We start from the raw sequence: 25,209 nt of genomic DNA, 5'->3' as shown, positions 1-25,209 counted from the left end.
AGCTGAAGCGCAGCACGTCCTACATCGATGATGATGATGATGATGATTATTACAGGCCTCCCCTTTGAATCGGGGTGACGGCATGCGCCATCTAGCCTACCTTAATAGTTCGAGTTTAAATTCTGTCCCTCAACTCGGATGTCTTTTTAATTTTGCTCAGCCGCTACTCTTGGCTGGGATGTTATTTTATCGACTTCTCTGCTTTTCCTCCACCAATATTCCAGCCGCTGCTTAGTAATACCTACTGCTGACCAGTTAATGCTTCCATCAACCGCGAAGCCCAGCGCCTCAGGAAGTGTGACCTTCCCCCCATTTCTATCCGGCTGAATCTTTTGGCATTCCATGACTATGTGGTCGATTGTTTCTTTATTTATGCCACATCCAACACATGTCTCATCCTGTGACAAATATCTGCTCCTGTAAGTTAGAGTTCGCAAGCAGCTAGCCCGCGCCTCAAAGAGCAACGCACTACCTTTATTGTTGTCATAAAAGCTCTCTTTCCGGATCTCTTGTTTGCTTGCCTTGTAGATTCCCAGCGATCCCTTCTTTTCCATCCTCTCTTTCCACATGAGCGTCTCTGTTTCCCTCACTTGCTTTTTAACTGGCCCCCTTTGCTTATTTGCCGCGGTCAAGTTATATTTAGTCGCCAGCTTTCGCGTCCTCTTCCGCCATTGGGTGTCCACACTCTTCAGGTACAGGTATCTGTGCACTCTGGCTGCCCAGTTCTTCTCATCTAAATGTCTAACTCGCTCCTCAAACCGTATTTTACTTTGTGCTTCCCTCGCCTCAAATGAAGCCCAACCCATATCGCCTTGTACAGCTTCGTTTGTAGTCTTACTGTGAGCTCCCAGAGCTAACCTGCCGACTGCCTTTTGGTTAACCTCCAGCCCCGACAGGATATCTGACTTTAAGCATAATACGGCATTAGAGAACGTGAGCGCCGGCACCATTACCCCTTTCCAGATGCCTCGTACTACCTCGTACTTATTGTGTCCCCAAAGTGCTCTATGTTTCATTACTGCTGCATTTCGTCTCCCTTTCAGTTTGAGGTGTTCTTCATGAGCATTCAGGTAGCCTTTTCCTTCATTAAGCCAGATCCCCAAGTATTTGTACTTATTTACTAACGGTATGGCTTCCTGTTGTATCCTTATTGGTATGAGCTTCCTCGTTGAACACCATGACTCCAGATTTCTGTGGGTTAAAATGTAGGCCTAGGTACGTTGCCTCATCACCACAAATGTCAGCCAGTTTTTGAAGTTCTTCTGCATTATCCGCCAGCAGCACTATATCGTCTGCGTACATCAATCCCGGAATCCGTTGCTCCACTAACACTCCATTGCTTCGGTGTGACAAATCAAAGCCCAATCCACTCTCCTCTAGTCGTCTTTCCATTCCTCTAATGTACAGTGTGAACAGCAATGGCGAAAGAGGGCACCCCTGTTTTAAACCTCTTCGAATGTACACGGGCTCTGTGTATGTACGCCCTTCCCATGTCATCATCGCGCGCTTGCAGCGCCCCCTTCGGAATCCAGCGAGCCGCGTCGTCTGCTTTCGCCTCTCCGCATTGCCTGCGTCTGCCACGGAGGAAGGAAAGGTGGAAAGGCGAAAGGAATCTTTCCTTCCTCCGTGGCGTCTGCCGTGGGACACTTCGAGCTGCCTTGCTCCGCGGTTTTGAATAGAGCATTTTCGCCTGTTCGGTATTAAAAAAAAAACGCACAACAATTGAAAATGACGTCCCCAAAGCAGGCGTTTGGACAAGTGGCGCCAGTTATGCAACGTTAGCAACAACAAACGTGTAATGTATGCCCTCCGAGTTTCGGGAAGGCATGCTTAGGCTTAGAACATCAATGATTTGAGTATGGTTCTCAAAAATGGTGCCGAATCGGTTCGAGTACTGTGTTGTGGAAGTTAAAGGACATGAGTCTAATGCAAATGGAAGCATTAGTTTGTAGTTTACGAGCTACAGAGCGCACGGAGGCCGCTTGATAGATTCGAGGCGGTCGACAACTGCATTCGGAAGGTCTGCCATGTTTGTCGGAGGAGCTTGCCGTGCAATTTGAAGAGTTCTCCTGCGGGCGGCGCCGGTCTACGGCAGGCTTGCCGCTAGCGTGAACCAGCACTAACGAAGGGGCTGCCCTTCGGCGCGGTAACTTCAGTCACCGCCTACTAAGTGGACGTACCCAGAAATTGTCGCACAGCTCAGAGCCGGTGACGTCCCCACCCCCCTCCGGATGAATGGTCTATCGCTCGGAGCAAGGCGCTTACTTTGAAAAAGTGTTTAACGATTTCGAGTATTTCGTACTCAACTATGGTAGAGCATTAAGCCATCCCGTAACGATAAAAGAAAAAAAAAAGACAGATGCAGCAAGGATTGCAAAAAAAGTCTGCTGTGTATTTAGATAAAGTGGTTAACGATTTTGAGTACTTGGTACTCTGCTATAGGAGAGCATAGAGCCGTCCCATTTTCAACCAGGAAATGACCATGACCATAGCAAGGCCTAACTGTTAAACCACGGGGGGGGGGGGGGTAGTAAAAAGTGGCTAACGATTTTAAGTACAGGGTACTCTGCTATGGGAGAGCTTAAAGCCGTCCCCGAAAACAGTGAACCAAAGAACACCTACCAGTTGAAACGATTGGTTAAACGATGGCAAAGAGTCATGCAAGTAACTTATTAGCGTTATTGCAGAGCCCTATGAAGAAGTCCGGTTATATTAGCTAAGCTCTGCATATTTATATAGTTTATAACTTAGAGTTTGCTTTGAATATCCCTGTTTAAAAGATGTTACTTCTATTTGAATGTTTCTTTTAATACAATGTCATAAATAGAGTATTATTCAAGCAAAGAACATGCTTGAAATTTACTGAAAACTTGGAGCTTGTCCACGTGACGTGTAAATGACGACTATTTCAAAGTTCGCGGTCTTTCTCGGGTTGTCATAAGTGCTAAAACAAAAGAAATGTTTTTGTAAAAACAAGTATTTTTACATAAAACAAGTACTCAGTGAAGTAAGTTAAGAACAAATAAAAATTATTTGCTTTAAATTCTTTATTGTAAATTTTAAAGTTTAAGGTTGCTGTATGATGATCGCGCGTTTTAGGGCGCCGTAAGCAAAACACGTGACCGCACGTTTCTCCGCACGGACCACCACCGGTCAACGAAGGAATATTCGGTTATGGTTTAGTATTACTTCACGAAATTTATCGCTTCGCGTGTGATTGCGCGGGCGGACTTTCGGCAAGTGCATCGCGAGACAATGACGCTCTTCTACTTGCCCGGCACCGCCAGTCTACTGGAAGAACTGGACAAGAAGCTTCTCGTGTTCCTGCGCGACGGGCGCACCCTGATCGGCTACCTACGGAGCATCGACCAGTTCGCAAACTTGGTGCTGCACCAGACCGTCGAGAGGATACACGTGGGCAGGCAGTACGGAGACATTCCGCGCGGCGTATTCGTCATACGCGGCGACAACGTCGTTCTGCTCGGCGAGATCGACGAGGACAAGGAGAAGGACGCCGACCTCGAAGAAGTGAGCGTCGAAGACATTCTCGAGGTGCAGCGCATCGAGGCGGACGCCAAGCAGGAGCTTGAGATGCAGAGGGCCAAGGCCATGAAGGACCGGGGGCTACACTATCACCACGAGATCACTCACGACGATTACTGACGACGTGCGCGCGCTCGTAGACCGCAAGCGTGTGGTTGTGCGCGTACACGAACGTTTCGTTGCGGTGTATAAATGAGAACACGCTAGTTTATTCATTTTTATTCAGCACTCACGAACGACAGGAAACGTTTGTTGCTTAACGTGGCGCGATAGTTTCGTTTTTGCGTGAATAAAATTTTTTCACTCACTCACGGGCACTTGTCTTCGCTGTGTTTGACAGGAAAGTAGTGCCGCTCTGTGGTGCTGCCAGTGCGAGCATTGATTTCGTGGCCGCCCACCTATCGGCCGTTGACCCTTCATTTTGCCGAGTGTCAAAGTCTGAACGGACATCGTTGTCACATGAGATAGAGAACTTGCCGTTTAGTCCGCTGCCTGTTTCCGTAGCCGGTGGCACGATGACAGATGGGCAGGTTGCGGGATAACGACGATGCCATGGTCATCGCCATCAACGCCGGACCGAGTTTTTGCGGATGTATGCGTGCGGCCTGCTGCTGAATTTCCCTGCTGCTGTGCTCGTCGTGTAGGGTGTCCCCGCTGGCGGCAACGCCGCGGTTGGCGGTGACATAAGGCGATACCCGATGCCCCCATGTTCACGTACCCTCCCACTGGCGATACGCTGTCATTCGCTGCCAAGCGCGATCGTCCGATGACAGCGGCCGACGATGTCCGTCGTCAGGAAAAAGTCGACCGTCGACCCGAAAAGCATCGGTCCTTCGCTCTGCGTTACAGAACTCGTACAGGTAAATTCGCCCGAGTCCCCCTTTTAGACGGGAGCGGTCCAATTCCTTAGGCGCTGTAGGAAGGTTGGCGTGTCCGGAGTGGCGCGCTGATACAGCGCGGCACGAGATGTCTGACATCTGCGTGTTTGGTGTCGCATTTCAGTTGACTCAGCTGGGCATTCCGTTGGAGCATGTGACATGGCCGCGTGTCACGATCACCCCGAGCCAGTGGCTCTGCATTCGCCACACCATGACCTGTCGAAAGTGAGTTTTGGCGCGGCTGGGCCGCTGGCGCAGCTCGCGAGCGCGGTAAGATCTGTCCGAGAAGCGCGCGCGCTGCCTGTTCACGCCCCCCAGTGTGCACGACGTTCTCTCCATGCCAGGTGCTTGGCATATTCACGTCTGAAAGCACTGCCTGCTCAAATAAACAAAAGTGATTTTACTGTATAATGGGAGTCGCACAGCTATGCCGAGTCCCGTCGCTCGTACGCCTTCCCGCACACATGACATACCACATTTGGCATCTTAGATTCGTGTGATATCGATGAATACCCCGTTGGCACACCCTCTGGAAGCAAAGAATTCGCGTTGACGCCACCGTAACTTCTGATATGACAGCAGTATCAAGCGGTTGTTTCATAAAGCGCAATGGTGTTCAAATTGGTCAATATAAAACCGTGGCTTGGGGGAGGAGGGGGGTGATAAACCAGGCTCGCACAACAACCCCTGTGGCTTCTTATTTAGTTCCTGTCTCATAAGCTTGCATCCAGTGTGTTTGAAATTTTCATTGACTGTGTGGGGAACATATGTCTCCTAATTTTCTCCTATATGTCTCCTAATTTTCTCCTATATGAACAAATGTCTCCTATATGTCTACAGATTGCAGAGCTTAATCGTTGTTCATTTGAGGTGTAGTATCAAATAAGGTTTTGCCTAGCACGTAGCTCCTAGAATCCTGTTATCACTGCCCAACTGCAAAAGCAGAGGCAACAACGTTAAACTGGAGGGAAACAGGGAGTGAAGGAGGCTAAACACATAGAAACATTTGGTATGCCACGCTAAACTGTGCAATGGGAAGGGAGGAGGGGGCAGGCAGGATTCAGCATAAACACAAGAGTAACGTGCAAGCGAGAAAAAGAGGGAGTAAAGGCACACCATCATGATTGCAGCCTGCTCTCACCACACAGTAACACTTGTTTGTCACGAAGAAAATCAATAGTATAGCCTGCATGCACCTCTCCACCTAGCCAGTAATTCTTGAAAACTGCAACAGTGCCTCCATAGCGCCCGGCTGCAATGGCATATGTGACTGACTTTCCAAAATTATTTCCTCTCACATCGGTCTGTGGTTTTTCTCTCTGCTCAGTCAGCAAGAACAGTAGTCAATGTCCTTGAACTAGAGTGTGTGAAAATGTACATTGACGCGAATCTAGCTAGAAGCTGGCTTATCTGAAGTATATTCAAGTCAGCCAGAACTGGGGGTGTGACACTTCAATGTTATTTGCTCCAGCGCTTCGAGCAGTGCCGATCGGTGCTCCGTGGTGACGGTGTTCAACCCACAGAGGTCTGCGCCTCAGACTTACAAAGTCGAGGCACGCTGTGCCAAGCTGAACCCAGACAAGCCTTTATTAGCCATCACAGGTAAGCGATGCATCAGTGCAATATGGGACTGTGGGAATTTAATAAGTCAAGATTAATTAAAGTGGTGCTTAAAGACTATTCAGTCTAGAGAAACATCTGATGAACCCCGGTTTGGTGAAACCGGCATAGTGTCATGGCAGCATAACCGGACAACTGGAGAGATTATCAAGGCTTGGCACATACAAAAAGAAAAAGAATCCTGCATCAGCCTGTTGTCTGTAGCCTTGTAAAATACATAAATCTTATACTTAAATGGGTAGAGATACTATTGTTTTTGTGTATATTTATTGGTTGCTCACACTGGTTGTCATACGTCTATGTGCGGGTTTGTTATCTGTGTGAAGCCATGCGTGAGTATATATTTATGTTCTGCGCATGCGAGTAAAAGTTCAATTGAGAGTCGGCAATTGTGTTTCGTGTTCCCTTTTTTATGAGCATTCGTCTTGCCTCGTGGCACCGTTTCAGTAGTTTGAATCTGATGATGTCGTTGAAACAAGCGAAGCAACGAAAAATTCATGCTACATCAAATGGCACTGCGAAGGACGAGGCAAGAAGCATTTGCAAAAAGATAAGGATGACATCACCTCTGGTGCTTCAGCCGTCAGTGGTGACAATTCTCTGTATACAAATTGCTGATAATGGCACTGTTTGGAAACTGAATCCTGAGAACACTCGGGAATTGGTCATGTACTTTTGCGAACATAGCAGCAGTTTGGAACTGTGTAATGTAATGAAGCCATTCCTGTACTACTGTTCCTTTTCATTCTCTGGTCAGTGGCACCACTTGTGTTATATCAGTCTGTTATCTTTTCTAAATGATAAACAGGGCATAGAATGAATTGAAAAAATTAATTGTGTTATACTGGCTTTAGTTTTGCATATTCTGTTGCCTCATGCTTACCTGGAACACAGAAATTAAATAAAAAACAATAAAACACTTCTGTTTAGGTGCATGCAGTGATGTAACTGTTGCTCTAAAAGAGAAAGGCTGCTTCAAAGTCTATTTTTGTAAGTAACTACTCAGAACTTGCTCCAAGATGGAGCTGGCAATTTTTTTTATTGCCTGACCATTCAGCGGGCCTAAGCAAAACAAACAAATAATTAACTCTGGCTGTATACTAGCATATTGACAATTCTAACACACACGCACGCACACACACACACACACACACACACACACACACACACACACACACACACACACACACACACACACACACACACAGACCCTCTGCTACGGGAACTTGTACCATTTCACTTACATCCTCCGAAAAAGGCTGGTCCATCAGCCGAAACTGTTAGGATTAAATAAATATTTTATTGTTTTGTTTCCTATACTGCACTATTCTCGAAGTTTATAACTGTATATATATATATATATATATCAAGCAGACTATTTTTGCAAAATGTGTTAGAATATTTCAGCATCATAACGATTACTAACTGCGGCTGTGATTGTGATTACTTTATTGTAGGTCTGATTGCATTTACCATCTTATGAGCTTTGGGCTCATTTATGCCACAAGAACTGGCATTTCAGGTTTATAGCTTATCTTACTTTTGAAATATTCAAGGCACGCTCTTTTGGTCAAAAATATGAAAATAGCATACAGTACCCGTACTGATTATAAACTGCTGCTTCAGCAGTAGTTCGGTGTCGCAGTGGCTGCTTTTGTTATTTGGTGCTCAGGTTTATCGCTTTTGTATGGTTTCTAGCCCAAGTATTGGCATATTAAATATAGGTAGCTCATCTTACTGAGTGTTCAGTGACCATCTATCTGCTTAATTGTTTGTTTCATGCTGTTTGAAATAATTATTTTATGCATGGGCAATATGTCTGATAAGTATTCATATTTATAAGATGCTTAAATGACACTTTAAACACCACAAGTCGTTTAGAACATCTTGCCATCTGCTCCGAAAACACTTGAAGCTGCTATAAAGCACCATTTTTTCGACTCCAGAATCTGCTCCGAAAATCGAGATATTCATTCACTCTCACCTTGACATGTCTAGTAATGAATGATGTCATAGTTAAGGTGTGTAAAGCCTCAGAATTTCATTTTCTTTCATCACATGCTTGCTAGCTCTTAAACATAATGTCATCCACAGTTGCACATGGGTACCTTGTGAAACACATCGAGCAAAACAAGTTTTCTTGTCATGGAGAATGTGCAGCAGACTCTGGCCTTTATATGATGCGCCTGAAGTGTTTTATCGCCTCCTCTACATTCAGCAAGAACTGTTTTTCCATAAAAACCGGTTTAATCTTGTCATATGGTCTATTCTTATGCAAGAAAAACTGTGAGCGAATGCCGAGGGGAGCTTAGCCTATTTAAATTTATCCCCTTACAGCTCGAGGTAAGCCTACATTTTCTTTTTTTTTTACGGTGGTGTAACTATTAAATGTGACCTGTATTCATATCTGAGCAATATTTGATTAATTACAACACCATTTGCATGTTGCCACCTGTCCCATTGTTCTAGCAGTAATAGTTTGTGGTATGAATTATAAAGAATAATAACTGTGTGAAGGTTTACAGGCATTGTAGCTGTCGCACTCCTCCATGAGCATTTAAACTGTCCCACACTTGCAGGAAGGATACAGGCTCGAGAAAAAGATGGTAGAGGGAAAATTTACATTAAGATATAATGTAAAACCAGCATGAGTGGAGGTCGTGAAATAATTGTACGTGTGCACGGCCACTCGATTGCATGCAGACCAGTGGGCGCTGTACCTGTACAGCACACGCACCAAGAAGCTTCTGCACAAGAGCCGGCTGGAGCGAGATCTCGTCTACTGGGCTTGGGTCACGCCGTCCACTCTGGGCCTGGTCACTCGAGATGCTGTCTTTCACTGGGACTGCTCTTCGGGTCAGTACTGTGCAGCACCTGGATGGTCAAGGCAATACTCAGGGGCTAGGCTTACGCTTGCCTGCCGCGATGGTGCAGCGGTGGCGGAGTGGCGCTGCTGCAGTGAGACCCAGGTTGCCACTGAGCAAAGTACCGAAGGACAAAGGGTACTGTACAGGTTTGGTACGGTGCTGGAAACGGCTTATTCGATCCCAGCCTCAGCCTTCATATTTCTACGGAGGACTCTGTACTGTGCTATGTCAGATGGTCAAAATTTCCGGAGCTTATACTGTGGCGTTCCTCATAACCATGTTGTGGTTTTTGTATGCAAAACCTCTGATATTATTATTAGACTTGCTCTAAAGTTGTTTTAGGTTAGCACAAGTTTAGCGAATGGTGAAGCTCTTTTCAGTCAATGTTTCTGCGTCTGCTATTGGCATACTGCTGGTTACGTAGCTTCATGATGTGGCGAGAGCGGGAGTCTGTAAGAAGGGGCAGGCCTGTGCTGCACCGATAAAGGGAGTGCCAAGGTGTAGTGGAGAGGGGGAACCAGTAAGAGGCGATTCAAAAGTGAGCGAGGGTGAGTTTGACGAAAGAGTGCATCAGTTTCGATGGCGTTTCCCGAGTGGAGATGGCCGCATTTTTTCATGGTCATAATGAACTGCGTATGGTGCACGATGTACGGCCAAGAGGGTGCAGGCTCTATATCGATAGTGAACTTCGCTAACTTGTGCTTTTCTCATGCGGAGCATTTCTGATCGACAAGAGCTGGATATATATTTTAATCCATCGCTCGTTCAAATTCGCAAGAATTCAACGGAGTTCAAGCACATTTACTTTGCTTCTAAGTCCAACAAGTTTGCTGAACACACTTTCACAATCGTTAGAAACAGTAGTGTGGCTTACAGGAATAATTGGTAGTCTGCACTGAATGCAAACAGCATAAACCAACTGGAGTATGAAAAGCTATAAGTCCTGTGTGCTGTCTTGCTTGTTTTGATGGTTTTGTGGTGTGTAAATTAGTTTGCAAACTGACCTCGAGGGTTGATGGAAATTTCTGGGGAAGCATCCTTCAGCATGCATGGTGTTGGCTACGGTTGCACGGCGGGCTTGTTGGTTATCCGTAATATCTGAGGTATAGCGCATCCAAGATGGGACAGAGAAGACACATTGCACATACACAGCCCCAACTTCCAACAGTGCAGTTTAGTCCGAGAATACACAATACATATACCCTAACATGGCGCGTAACACACCACGTGCTCAAACCTGAAATCGTGTATCCAAAGCAAATCACGCAATGCTCAAATATTCTATTTGTTTCACTGATAATGATACATATGGCTGGCTGGTGCACGTCACCAAACTTGGTGATGAATCGCGCTTCTATAATGAGTAGGTTTGTGCGAACATTCGAATGCTTAGAGTATTCGAACAAATAGTTGAGTGTTTGAATTTGCTTCGATTCGAATTTAGATTATCGAATATTTTCGAAGTATTTGCAAAGAACGAATAAATGTATATTAGTCCGCATGTCACCGCCGGTAAAGTGGTTTCACTGCAATGGCAAATATTGTAGCACAGCACACAGCCTGTAATTCTCAATAAAATTTCAAAGCTAAAAATTGCTTTCTTACTTCGGCAAATGACACTATAAGCTCAAAAATCACTTGTCACAGCCAAGAAGAAATACTAGACGGCTCTGGTCCCAGCCATTGGCTGATTTGAGCATGACGTGCTCGTCGTTACAGGGGCTGCCGCTTGTCCATGAGTACTTGTGCGATCGCACTCAAAAGCCGTGTGTTCAAAGGAAAAAAAAAGTGCTCAAGGTCACAAGGTGCGTGTGACGTATTTTCTTTCACGGTGCCATTCCTTCCTGCTTATCTTCCAGGCATTTCGTCGGGACGAGAAAAGAGAATGCATTTGCAGCGTGCGACAAATTTTTAGAACTCCGCGCGTACTAAACTGATTCTAGAAACTTTGCCGCAGTAAATTTGTGAGGCAGCAAGGATGTTTACTGGCTCCATGGCTACTTAAAAAAGTGTTGCAGGGCCCCTTTAAAGGAACATGTTACCCTCAAATCAATTCTTCATTTTATTAAGCTTGTTATGACGGCTTATATGCTCCAAGTGTAATCAATTTTGAAACGTTTAATATTTTACAGGTTATCACTCCCATCCTACTGAAACTACTACTCAAAGTTGTTCCAACTTCATTTGAACGAAGAAAAAAGAAAAGGGCATTTGCATAGAGCCCCTATTTCAATTAAAAAAATATATTGTGCAGGGTAGTAAGGGCATGATAATTATTCTCTTTTTTTTATATGTCATACATACCATTTAATTCAAAATTATTCGATCAAAATCAGTATTCGCTTTGAACCTGAAATTCACTATTTGCACAAGCTAATAATGAGCCCTGTCATTTCGTTAGTGTTTCTTCCAATTATGCTTGTGTGATTAAAGAGGGGTAGCCAACTGCACTGCTTGCAAGATTGGTTTTAGCCCGTGGTTTGTTAAGCGCCGTGTTAGGGTATATGTATCGTTGATTCTCGTAATGAACTGCATTGTTGAAAGTTAGCGCTGTGCATGTGTTATGTGTGTTCTTCTCTGTCCCGTTCTGGATGCGCTATACCTCAGATACTACGGTGTTGGCATCTAATTATGGACAACCAAGTCAAGGCTTGTGCTTGTTTGCAAATCCTCCTTTTGCTATTTTTATAGTAGGGAAAGGCTTGCTGAAACTTCAATTTAATTGTTATACCAAGCAGCCTGGGATGGAAGAAAAGATGGGCGAAACACGGAGAATCTCAAAAGGATGTTATGTCCACAGGCTTGCGTAACTGAACCTATTGCGTTGTAAATATTCTGGTCCAAATAACTAACTAGTGTCGCAGAGTACAGTGCTGCCTTTTTTTTCTCTGTCCATCACAGCACCCACAGTGCCGGTGTTCATGTTCTCGCTTCATCAGCGCATACGCAACACGGAATTGGTGGGCTACGTCACTGACCCAGGTCTCAAGTGGCTGGCTGTCACAGGACTCTTTCAGGAGGTGGGTACTAAACAGACTGCCTCTTTCAATAGTCATGTCTTATTTCCGAGTTAGTTACTACATGTAAATAGAATTTATTGCTTTTGAGACTCTTGAAACTTCATGTGGAGCGGCAGTCTGCACCCACTTAGTGGCAGAGATGTCCAGATTTAGAAATCTTTTGTAAACAAGCTACACATGAATACGTCATGTGGAATATAGAACCAAACATCGACAAACACTCTACAGATGCATTTTCTAGCAAACCTATTTAACAGGTTAGAGCTGTGCACTTTATTTATTTTTTTGTTGTATAATTAGTAAATACAGCTACTGCTAGTTTATTCATAAAGTAGGGATGTGCGAATATTCTAAGTTTCGAGTATATTTTGAATAGTGTTCACTATTCAATTCGATTCGCACCATGCTTTTACTATTCAAGCTATTCGAACTTCCCAAAGACAAATATAGTCAACGTCTCATTAACTGTTGTGCTACTTTGATTTTTTAATAAGCTTCACCTTCTTACACTTTTGTATTGCGGCAAAGCAGCCTTTAGGTCTCTGCAATGGTTGAAAGTGCATTAATTCGAGAAAACGCTGGTTCTAACATGGACAAGATAGATGTGGGGGCTCGATAAATGCTATTTTGGATCTTAAATTGGGGCAGGAAGATGTAAAAATTGGGCGCCGAATGTTTTAGCATCCGAAATTTGAGATATTCTTATATATATTGATGTCTACCAGGCAGATTTGGAACTCCTCACTCGAAGGGAGCACACCCTTTCCACTACAAACAGTTGGGCTTGACAGAAGCTGAAAGAGGAGGTGAGGCTGATGCAATGGCTTCGCTGCCTTACACGGGTAAAGTGTTGTCAGCAACGCTTTGATTGCACGAAATCGTGCACATAAATACAGTTCCGCCTTTGCATTGCCTCATTCTTTGTAAGACAACCATGAAACACCACCCCGTTGGTGCTTTATTAACATAGCCAAAAGAAATCCTTTTCATGTTTCTATCTCATAAGAATATGCTTAGGAATCCTCTCCAACTTTTTCTTCTGCAATTTTGCTTTGAAGTATTTGAAAAATATGCTGGAGACATTCAGGAAGTATTCAAAAAATGGTTTATTCGAGTTGTGCTGACACTTGATATGCATTCAAATTCACTTTGCACCGAGAGTTTTCCATTCACACAGCTCTGTCATGAAGTTGCGAAAACTGAGCATTTATCATTATTCAGAAGCTTCCTCAACAGATTGGAGCTGTTCACATTTAAATGCGAAGCAGCTCTTTGATTAGCCTGTGTAAAGCAGTCCCTCCGTTCGCACTGCGCTTTCGTGGCCGCAGGTGTTAGGGCGTTGCCAAGTAGGTCACACCTTCCCTCGCAGTGCACACATGTTGACGTCACTCTCTGCCTAGCCTGTCGCTGCTTGCTGCGTGTCATCTCTCTCACTTCACCCTCTCCATGGCTTGCAACGTTAGAGGAGTTGCTGTTTACGCTCAGAGTCGGCCTGCGCTATGCATGTTCAACGTTGACTTGGAAGAACCATCCGGAACCTCTCGAAGAGGCTCCTGCTCCAAGTGCGTTGCCGTGTGCGTCGGCGACATCGCGATCCTCGCGCTGTACCTTGCTCCCCACCTGTCGAAAGAACAGGTTCAGCGGTGTCTGGAGGGAGACGCTGATTTATTGCGGCGAGGCGTGTCGACGCGCACCTTTTATAGTCGTGGGAGACTTCAACGATGACGTCAGCCGAGGAGGAGGAGAATGGATCGTCGATTACATGCGTGGCGTGCACACGCTGAAGTGCGTGTCGGCGGAATGGAAACTACCCACAACGATAAGAGGAATGTGCATCAATCTGGTCTTTGGCAACTTCGATGTCGAATGTCGGCGGGAATCTCTTTACCGATAATAAGGTCGTGGTAGTCTAGGCAAAACAAGTGCCAGCTCCAGTCCAGCACCCGTGTCCACTCTGAAGAAACCACAGAACCTACGCCAGCCATCGCTTCGAACGAATCTTCCAGCGCTCACCGCAGCACCCGCGCTAGCGCCATTCAACCCTTGATGCGACCTGTGCACAATGCTACTTGTTTTCATCGCATCAGGGTTCCCATTCTGATGATGATGTTAATTTTTGTTTATCATTTGTTGAACAATTTGCAATTGCAGCAAGGTATAACTTATTCAGCACTTCTTATTACTTTTGTTAAATTTGAGCCATTTTCATTATGCCTGGCCTTGCAATCTTGGTCAATACCATGCGGCAATGCACATGCACTAACTCCGATGCATTGGGCCCCATGCCAGTTCTCGCTGACAACACTTATCAACCAGTCATGTCCCAAGCTTAGGTAGCAATGCATAAGTGAAAACAAATGAACAAGTTCGAGGGTGCACTGGCACTCTTTACCCATTCTAATAAAAGTGATAGTGTGCTCCCTTCTATGACCATTGTCTGGAGTGTGGTTTAGGGCAGAAAATATTGTTATTTCTGCGACTCCAAAGGCAGCACCTGAAAGGTTAAGAGGGAGGAGGAAGAGAGAAAACCAGAAAGGCCACCTTTCAGTACGGACACGACCGAGTGCCAGGTTGAGGTACTCTTCTCCCCATTAAAAGAATCTGTGAATGTTTGGTGGCTCTGGGAATCAAAACCTGGTACTGCCTGCACTGGAATCGGATGCTATGCCACTTGACCACCGCTGCTGTGCTCAAGTTGTAGACGGAGATCACGCCACCAGTTCTCGTCCCAAAAACGAGCAATTGCACAGATGCTATTGTGTGTTTTTTCATTGGTGACAAGTTAGTCAGGCAGGCAATTCAGTCATCAACCTATACCTTTCCTGGTGTGTTCTTTAACGTCACTTCAGCATGAAAATCTGACAAAAGGACCTAGAAGGGCTCCTCGTGGATTTGCCTAAGATGACTTGAAAGTGAAAGCCATTTCTTGTGGTCATCGTTATCATGTTCTTCACTGATGTTTATTGTCATCATTGATAGTTGGCACCATCATCGTTTGATTAATATAGTTCGTGGTCAACATGATGATAACATTATCACCATCCCTGTTTAGAACATCTCGCTGTATCCTAGTATTGTGTACGCTGATGGCACTGACTGTGCTGACGATGACTTTTCCTTTCTGATTAGGCAGGTAAAGCTTTCACTTTAACCACAGTGTAAAGCTCGCATGCATGGAAGAACTGGTGAGTGCTTCATCTTCCTGTGGTGTGGATGTTGCAGGAGCAGGTGGTCTCTGGTCTGGTCCAGCTGTACAGCGTGGACCGGCGTGTGAACCAGCTGCTGCCCGGCCAATGCGTGCAGCTATGCAGGCACCAGTTCCAGGACCAGCCGTACGTCTCGCAGCTGCTGCTGCTGGCCGACCGGGGACCTGCGGGACAGCGGCCCGAGGGGCGCCTCCACCTGACCGAGCTGAGCCCACCCGCCAGTTCAGGGGGCGCCCTGCGGGGACCCATTGCCGAAACGCTCGAGTTCTTCGACCCCCTTGACAAGTTCGACTTCCCTGTGTGTCTGCAGGTCAGTCGAGGTTTCCTTGCTCAGTAGAAATGAGCTCCCATGAGATAGTAGCTGCCAAAATGTAGCAAAAGGGGTATCTGTCATTTTAAATGTGCTTTGAATTAATGCATGCTACATGTATGGAATGCTGTCGTGTAGCTATTATGATATTAGCAGTTATCGTGTTGTACTGCTAAGTACAAGGTTCTGGGTTCAATGCCTGGCAACAATGGCCGCATTTCGACAGGCGTGAGAAGGAAAGACAGTGCTGTGCTTAGATTGACGTGCCCATTAGAGAGTCTAGGGTGGTCAGAATAATTCTGGAGGGCTCACTGTAGTGTTCCTCGTAATCATTTTATGGTTTTAGTGTGTAAAGTTCAATAATGTACTTATTGATACTTCAAAAATAATTCTTGGCAAGTAAAGGGTGTGACACGCTTTGGAAAAGAACAGGTTGAAGAATGACAGCACCTTTCTTGACCTCAGGGTTTCCCAATGCTTCGTTTGTTTGTCATGAGGCCAACTAGTTGATATGCATGCATGTTAGGGTAAATGCTGCTTATTGGTCAGTCAGCAAAGTGTGGTAGGGCCAGTATTCCCAGAGCTAGTAGTGCGGTCTGAAAGAGAGGGGTGTTGTTCCATTTAATGTCACTGAACCGTCCGTAAAGCTGTCATTCAGTTGGCATTATGTAGAGGGCAGTTGGACATGTGAACAAAGTGACTTTTCTGGAGATTTTTTTTATTTTATGCCTTTTGTCTGAATCGAGAGTGATTCTGGCACATATAGTTACAAAATTTAGTTGGTTTAAATTGCATCAATTCGCCGTTTCACAACCGAAACTTGACTCCTTCATTGCCATGCTTATTCAACTCGATCACCAGTCATCGATACTTTGATTCGCTAATTTTGAGGATGTTGGAATGGTTTGTCATGCACCTAGTACTTCTTAGTGATTAGTCCAGGCTCTAAGCTTTCAGAATCGGTTTGAATTTTTTTCGCTGTGGTGACCTAGTGGTTTTCCACTGAGCATTTCTGGGAACCAATGAGCATGTGTAGTTGGGAAATTTGGCGTGGCTGACACATGAGAGAGGAATGTGTGCTGCCTGTGATAATGCTTCAATAACACGGACGTTTGCAAGTAAAACGTCGAATTGTAAGTGTCAGTTTCACAAAGGGACAGTGTTGATCGGTAATAATTACGAGAAAGTTTCACCAGCTATTACTAGTGAGCTGTTGCTTGAAGTCCGGGAGAATATATTTGATCAAAACTTGTTTCCATAGGTCCACCACACATATAACACGTAGAGCTGTCTTGTTCAGCCAGTGTCGAAAATTTTTCGTTTCGCATTTGTTGTTAAATCTTACATAGGGCCACATACGGTTTCGCTAGTTGCCCATGGCCATGACGTCATGCGTGTCTGCGCCGCTTAAAGGTGTCTTGGCACACCACCTGGTTTGAGTGACGAGGACACATTCTTTGAGTCTGAAGATGCCACTTGCACCTTAGCTTCAAACTTTGACCGCGATAATGTTTCAAGTCGCCCTGGGACATCTGTAGCCATTGAGCGTTTGGTTTTCTTCACAGCCCGAAGTAACTTTTTCGCCATGCGTACTTAGCTGTCAGCTTCTGCATGCAATCTAAGAGCTACTTCTGTGGGTCGACACGTTGCTCTGGCAATCTGTATAATTTTTCTTCACGCCAAGAAGGATGCACTGAGCATGTCTCCACCCTGCCCCATAGTGTGGTGGGAGACGTTTTATGACTGTGCACGATTTCTTCTTTCTTTGCTTTTTCGCTGCTGAGGGGACCAATATCGTCTGCAAAAAATACAGAAGACGCTCAGTAAATGGAAATCTCTTAAGCGGAACTGCTACCTAAATAGAGCTATTGATTGGTTTGGTTTGACGATCGGTTTGGACCTGCCAAAGTGGCCTTGTGGTTAAAGGTGATCTGCGGCGATTTTTCGACAATGTCAAAGTGACGGTGCTTCTACATTCTCTGGATGCCCCAGCCATGCACCTGATAGCACAAATACTCGGCAAATTCCAAAATAATTAATATAGGCATGAAAGCACTACACCGAAACCAGAACCTAGCAGAGCAGTACTGTCTTCGCGTGATGCACAAGTCAGCAAAAACCAGAAATCATGCAGGGCATGTGGTCCTGCTAGCACAGAGTATCAAAAGTGTGAAAGCTGTGGAGAGTGAACGCTCAGTGGGTAAGTGACCACACCGACCACGCTACACCATGTCTGTGACTGACTGTGCCACGTGCACAAGCTCCTCAGAGCTGTGAGGACAAAGACAGCTGTGATTCGAATGTACTTGGAGGTCAACGAGCATTGCTGTTTCTCTTACATAAAGTAGAACAGACCTTCATAGGTGCTTGCCTGCTTGCGCATAATGCCGCCAAATGCCACCACTCGTCCAAGCCGTCCAAGTTTGTGGCTGCGGCAATGGGCTAAAATGCTTACGCTAGGAAGTTTGCCATCAAACTAAGGCTTTTTAATATTGTCACGAAAAATAAAGGAATAAGTTCGTGGCATGCTGTTTGACATGACATCGATAAGACATCGATGTCAGTTAAGTACGTAGCTTTCTCACGATGTGAAGCTTACCATATATATGAAGATAGACGCAATCATGGTGCACGCGGTATTCGTTTTGGAACGTGTTTTAGTGCGTTAAAGTTTGCACATGTGCCCTCTTGCAAGTGTGCCATACCATACTTGCATGTGCAAATATGGTAATACCGTACTTTTCGTTTGGTAAGACGGCCACACAAAGTAAAACCCTCCGCCATTGAGATGAACTGTAATCATCAGCTGTAACACCAACTGTAATGCCATGTGCCAATTCCCGATGCTGATTGTTGCGCAAATTCATGGAAACGAAGGATTTTAGGGGCCATAAGTTAAGACACTGTAGCGATATTAACAAATGACAGGTGAAGTGCCCAGCCTCACTGCTGCCTGCGCAAAAGAAAAAAAAAGTTGTCAGGGGTGAAGTAAAATTTGTGCCTGTGGTAAAGAAGACGTGCTTTTCTACAGCGGTGACACATGGAAAACGTGTTTCAGGCTTCTCGCAACGTCAGTGCATCACGATTTACCCATTCACTCTGGAAGTATAAATAAATCACCAAAGGACAGTCTTACTGGAATTGGGGATGTATGTGAACCTTCGATTGGTGGTCGCTCCAGCTATTTGCGCACCTGAACTGCTGGCAATGTGCAAAGCTCAGTTCGAAAACTTCAGTTATCATGTCTTCAGCCAAATCACATCCCGAATTCAGTCAAACTGGCCATTATTAAATTCTTTATTTTACCAGAAAATTAGTATGAGGGATAATATGGTTTGACGAATATGAATCTCTGGTCATGACATAAATAATGTCACAATACCATCACATACGTATGTCGTCAAGCCCGTTCCACCAGATGTATGTGCCACAGGTGAATGACAGTTTGTGTCCACCCAGGAGCAGCGAGAACAGACATAGGCAATTTTAATGCGTGAGAGTTAAGGAAAAAGCTGACATTGGCAGCGTTGACCCGAATGCAAAGAATAAATGTGGGAACCTCAGCAGGAATCCGAACCCTAGCATTCTGCGTGGCAATCAAGTATTGTAGTACCACAAAGCCACGCCAGGTTTTGTAACTACTTTTTAAATAGACCCTAATGTTCGTGAAACGTCTATTGTGGTTGCTATGCTGGCTATCCAATTTTGTAAACAATATATATGTACTCTTAGGATACAGCCGTCATGTTGGGTTAATTTAAGTTGTAGTTAGGTGCCATCCGCTGAAGTTCACTTATGTAGCAGTGTCCAGGGCTACCGTCCTCGCGAGCACCAGCACTTCATATCAGCTTACCACTTCTGGTGTCGCAAATACTCATGATCCTGTTGGCATCGTTACTAGGCTTGCGCAAATATTCGAATCCTTCACCGAATCCTTTGAATACTACCATATGGGAATTCTGTTTGTTTTGAATTTAAGTTGGTGAAAAATTTGAAGTATTTGAAATGAACCATCTGGTGTAGTCCGCATGTAACTCCCAATAAAGGTGGTTTCACTGCAACAAGGGAGTGCTAAGATGTGAGAACAACCATCTAAGGAAAACCCGCACTGCTGCGAAGCCCGACTTCAAGGTTATATGAGCGCTTGCCTTGATTATTCGTTTTTCAAGTTTAAAAGCTTGTTATACCAAATTATATGCTTTGTGTATATAGTAATTTTTAAATGTTAACATATTTTACAGGTTATCACCTTCATTCTACTGAAAGTGAAATGCTGCTACTATTAAAAGTTGTTTCCACGTCCTTTGAACTGAAAAAATAGCATTTGCACAGGCCTTGTTTCAGTTCCTAAAAAATATTGCGAAGGTTAGTTAGGTCATGACAAATACTATGCCCATTTCTCATTATATACATGATATATACTAAACGAATTCGATTGAAATTATGTGACCAAAATCGCGATTCACTTCGAATTCACTTTGAACTAAAAATTCTCTTATCACACAAGCCTAATCGTTATGCAACTGTGAACAATTAGTTGTATTTTTTTCGTTGATGTGACCATCTTCCTCCATAGTCATCTCTGGCACCTTAGTCAATTAACCGCAATGGTCGCTCTTGAGAGGAAGACACAAGGTAAGCTGGCAAGTATAGAGGCCAGCCTCTCGAAGTAGGACAACGAGGTAGTTCGGTGCGTGCACGCTGTGGTGTTTCTTGGTCTTTTGTGCCAAGAGTTGTGCTTCCTGTTTCATATCCACGTCCCTGTTTCCCTGTGACAATATAAAACATATGCGGTTCTTTAACGTATGTCTGTGCGTTCATTTGTACATATCTTTAGAGCCACTTCGAACGTTTGGCTCAATAAAAAAGTTACCACACAGTCACCTTTCATCCACATGCTTCGCTTAAAATCAATTCCAAAGATACGGGTATCTGCCAAACTTTTTTATTCCTGTGCTGCAAGCAGCGAGGCTGGAAATTCTCCTGTGTTTGGCAAAATTGTCAAGAGGTATTGCTGAAAAACAAAACTCTCGGAGCTGCAGACTAGCCCGCACAGCCAACGAGCTCCTCTGATTACTTTCAATAATTCGAAGTTTCTTGCATCCCACTTTGTGTATGTTTCGTTGATTAAAAAAATTGCTTACCTAGTTCGAAGACTTTTTACGGTCCCGGTGACTTAGAATTCACGAGGTTTTGCTGTATATAAATACGAGCATTGTAGGGAGCACTTATTATTTTTCATACTATTCCAGTGTCATTTACCTACAAAATTTATGTTCTAAATATTTTTGTTATGAATGTTTTTGTATATCTAGTTGAACCCCTTTTAGAGAGGTGCGTTTCGTGGCACCACACGGGAAATGCATCTCTGGTTTTTTTCCAGACAACCAACCTCCACTTGCGTATTGAGTCTGTGTTGACTGTTGTGATCCTTGTGAGCACCCTCTCCTAGCAGACATATACAGTGGAAAGAGGGACAAGCTTCCACGACAGTACAGAGGGTAATGTCCTAGCTTCAACAATGCATTTTTGGCTGGTTCTTTCATATTTACAACATCTCTGAGGGAGCCTTCATTGAAAGGAGCTGTCCATGAGGTGCTCACATGTGTGTGGTTTTTTTGTTCTCATGTATCCAGCTATTTTTACACGAAAACTGCTTTGGGTCCCGTCTCACTCAGTGCTCTCTGAAACTGTTAAGGTATAAAGTCCTTTCCAAATAATTAGCCACAGCACGATCGAGCCATCGAGGTTTCCAGCCATAGTAAGTTGGTTGTTGGCTACTGATTTCCACAGAAAATCAAGGTGCGAAATTTTTGTCAGTGCTCCTTTGAAGATGACACTTTTCTTGTGGTGATGACAGAGTTGATGCACTGAGCTTTAGAGTTTTGCCTCTTTAATGCGATGACATTGTTGCTTTCATAGGGTGGTGTGCAAAAAGGAAGGTAACGCTAGAAAAAAAAAAACACGAACACAGCACGTTGTTATTCTTTAGCATCCTTTTGTGTCACTACTGTGCTCCTTTAGCTGCAAATAAAGCATCATCTGTCAACCTATTAATTGTCGATGTCAGGCATGCGATCCTGCGACTGCGATGTCATTCCTCTGTCCAGGTGTCCAGTAGCCAGGGCCTGGTGTATGTACTGACAAAGTGCGGTGTTGTGCACTTGTGCGACCTGGAGACGATGACGCCTCTGTGTCTGCACGTTGTGTGTCCCGACATCACCTTCACTGCCTCGATCACACCCACATGTGGGCTCATGGTCGTGTCACGGAATGGCCAGGTGAGCTTCAGATTGTGATTCTCGCAGCCCTGCATCATTAGGGCAAATAATCCTTAGGTTATGAGTGCAATTCTTGGCCTTGTCAGTGCAAGATATTCAATGGTAAATGCTGAACTTATGTGATGAAACAAGACAGGAACGAACGTAGACACATGTGCTAACTTTTAGCCATGGTTTATCCATAGCCAGACAAAATATATGAATGTGACTGCACACACTCGGGCATTCACATGCTGTGGTCAAAGAACAACACCTACTTCCTAGCTGTGCCCCGCCGCGGTGGTCTAGTGGCTAAGGTACTCGGCTGCTGACCCGCAGGTCGCGGGTTCGATTCCCGGCTGCGGGGGCTGCATTTCCGATGGAGGCGGAAATGTTGTAGGCCCGTGTACTCAGATTTGGGTGCACGTTAAAGAACCCCAGGTGGTCAAAATTTCCGGAGTCCTCCACTACGGCGTCTCTCATAATCAAATGGTGGTTTTGGGACGTTAAACCCCACAAATCAATCACAAATCAATTACTTCCTAGCTGATTATAAAGATGTTCTATTCATGCGCTCTTTGCCTAACTTAGTATTATGGCTTAGTAATTTTATTTGCTGCTTGCGTAAAATAGAACATTTATGAATAAGATGCCAACGCCCACATGTGCCTCTAATAGTTAACAAGCCATCTCTAGCCTTCTTAACATTGTTGTGCTCTGTCAGCCTTTCACTCCGTCATTACTGCGTAGACAACTTCTAACATAATTTGCTGCAGTTGCAAATAACCCTACTATAAGCAGTATTGCACTTTAAATAAACTATTGTTTTTGAAAGACTATATGCGTTCAAAACATTGCAGGCAGTCGTGTAATTCTGACTGTTAACATCCTTGGACTTGCGGTCCCGACATAAAAAACACAGGGAAAAAAAGCACAATAAAGGGGAAAATCACCGACTAACTTTTTGGACTGGTGCGCACGCATGGTCAAAAACAGTGGCGAACACCAACCACCACTGCTCAGCCACTGCACACCTGCTAACAAGTGCATTCGCTTTCTTGCTTCTCTGAGAATTTTTCAGCAGCCTCATGATAAGTGGTCTTTCATCTTGGGGGTACTGCTCAGTAGGCAGTATACAAATACATGGAGTTCTCTGGTTGGGCAAACGGGAGTGAGAAAAAGCGGAATTAGTTTAGCCAGTCCTGCACTGTAAGCATTTACATTATATATATTGTAAGCACATTTATCATACTTCATCGTTCTCACTTGTACATCACCATCATCATCGCGATCGGGCTCGTTCGTTGCTGTTCTAAGACGAGGCAATCATCGCGGAATAAATGATCATGCTGGTCCTGCCTAATGAAGTCTTCCTGCGTCTTTCAATATAAATAGTCTAGTGTATCATAAACTAGACAGCAACTGCCATTCCTTGACACCTACGCATATTGCAAGCATAGGTGCCTAATTGTTTATAATTGCATTTGCTGTATATTACTACAAAAACTGTTATGTGAACACGACTAGGATCATTTTTGAGCGCCATAGTTGTACACCACCACCAGTGTGTCAGTGCATGAAAATCTCTGCTCTTTCATTAAAATGCAGCATTTGATGCCTCAGGGCGTCAATTGTTCTTAGTTGTGTGCAGCACTGCGTACCGAACCTGCACGGCCACTGCCGGAGCACTTGCTGTACCGTGTGCATGCCTTTGCCACGAGTCTTTCTTGTGTGCAATCTATTCCTGAGTGCACCCAGTCGCAGTGATGGTTTACTTCTTGAATTCTTGAAAGGAACACATCTTTTCGACGCAGTGGTCTGTCACAAAGAAGCAGTAGTTAAAATTTCCGGAACCCTTCACTACGGCATCTCTCATCATATAGTTGTTTTTGGATGTTAAACCCTAGATAATATTAAAGAAGTAGTAGTGAACGGCAGCTCAGCGCTTTTGTGTTGTTGCCCATTAAAAGTGTACATTACACTTGCAACTGCGCGATTTCACGTGTAGGGCTGACTAGTTAGCTGAACTTGGCCGTTATAACAGGGTTGTCATCAAAAATGTACTGGTGGTTTTTGCATCTGCTGCCATCACACCTTTGTACACTTCGTGCCCTTATCGATAAAAGCATTGCCTTACTGCGATGCCTCATCTGTCATGCTGCAGCGAAAAGTCACATTTTCTCTGTGACGCTCATGCGCTGCCGTGGCCTACAACTTTCTCCTCCTCAAGTACTTCTTTCTCTGTAGATAGAACACTCAACTGCCACATAGAGAGCTCGGGTTAGATTCCCATGCAACCATAAAAATTTTTTCTCATTTCATTTTTTCTCATTTTGTGCAATAGCGGTTATAGACACTGGCGGCGGCGGACAACTATGGCACCAAAATTGTCTGTTGTTGTGGTGTCATAACTGTCTTTGCTGTAAAAATCTTTCGAGGGTTCAGCTATTAGAAGGCTTCTTAACTGCATTTCGAAAATTTAGACTTGTGCACATTACTTTTTTTAAAAAACAACTGTCTACTCAGTGTGATGTGACATAGTATGTCACCAAAAAGGTAATGTTTACAAATTTTGCCTTTGTTACAATGTTTGCTGCAGCTCTCTGCGGGAAAATGCAACAACGTCCTTTACAACTTGTGTCTACATGCATATTAAATTTACCCACGTAATCTAAACCTAGTGTCATCCCTTACCATGTGCCCTATAGTTATATTTATGCTTTGAAACTTACCAATTCTGAGGCATGTAGCTTCAGAGTTTGTAAATTTTTTTGACATTCTTACGCTGAATAGTCATCGTTGCTGCATGTTACACCACCCCCCCCTTTTTTTTTTTTCAAATTCACGCATGCTGTCTCTTTAATTGAATGAAGCGCAACACTTGCAATGCTCTGTGACAGTGCGCTGACTATCATTAATGTGCTGCAAGGTTGAATATGTAGCCCATCTCAAATTTAAGTTGTTGTGAAAAACTTAAGAGGATATCTTTTTTTGGTCTGTGAAAGTTTTGTCAACTATACAGTTGTTTTTCTGTTTGCACTTCACAGGTCCTCTTAGTTGAGATAAAAAAGGCGGCGCTTCTACGGCGCATCGTAGAGGTGGTGAACAGACCGGGCATCGCAACTCGACTGCGGCAGACCTTGCCCTGAGTGTGCACCCTCGCCGGTCCTGATACTGCTTGAAGGCAGCGCACGGGCTGCACTGGGTCAAAGTAATGCTCTCGTGTTTTGTCTAGTCATCGTGGAGACCAAGTGTGATGATTCCGCCAGGGTGCTGCGAAGCGTTTTAGTGTGTGTACATGCCATGCTTGTGCCGCTTGCCTTTCTGGCACGAAAAGGTGCGCACGGTGTGGTTCTTTTGCATGCGTATAGCCTGTACCTGCACGCAAGTGACATGCCCAGTTGCGAAGCTCGGGCAGGAAAAAAAGAAAAGAAAGAAAAAAGTGGCCTCGTGCTACACTAAGCATAGAGGCTGCATTCAGATTTTGAGGAAGCCAAGCCAAGCT

At 44.6% G+C, this 25,209-nt stretch overlaps 2 protein-coding genes across 2 annotated transcripts; both read left to right on the top strand.

The window, feature by feature from the left end:
* The first annotated feature begins 3,110 nt into the window (after window positions 1-3,110).
* Window positions 3,111-3,854, top strand: LOC119169789 (U6 snRNA-associated Sm-like protein LSm1). Its single transcript, XM_037420807.2, has one exon. The coding sequence runs from the start codon at window positions 3,256-3,258 to the stop codon at window positions 3,661-3,663; it is 408 nt and encodes a 135-aa protein (XP_037276704.1). The 5' UTR covers window positions 3,111-3,255; the 3' UTR covers window positions 3,664-3,854.
* A 125-nt stretch (window positions 3,855-3,979) lies between these two features.
* Window positions 3,980-24,870, top strand: LOC142804102 (clathrin heavy chain 1-like). Its single transcript, XM_075890675.1, has 8 exons — window positions 3,980-4,403; window positions 4,546-4,646; window positions 5,893-6,023; window positions 8,745-8,897; window positions 11,810-11,928; window positions 15,151-15,444; window positions 21,555-21,725; window positions 24,752-24,870. The coding sequence occupies exons 1-8, from the start codon at window positions 4,326-4,328 to the stop codon at window positions 24,851-24,853; spliced, it is 1,149 nt and encodes a 382-aa protein (XP_075746790.1). The 5' UTR covers window positions 3,980-4,325; the 3' UTR covers window positions 24,854-24,870.
* Window positions 24,871-25,209: the final 339 nt, after the last annotated feature.

This window comes from Rhipicephalus microplus, chromosome 3 (genome assembly GCF_043290135.1).
Source record: "Rhipicephalus microplus isolate Deutch F79 chromosome 3, USDA_Rmic, whole genome shotgun sequence".
Classification (NCBI taxonomy): Eukaryota; Metazoa; Arthropoda; class Arachnida; order Ixodida; family Ixodidae; genus Rhipicephalus; species Rhipicephalus microplus.
Note: the sequence above shows the minus strand (reverse complement) of the source record. Positions and strands in the feature narration are given on the sequence as shown.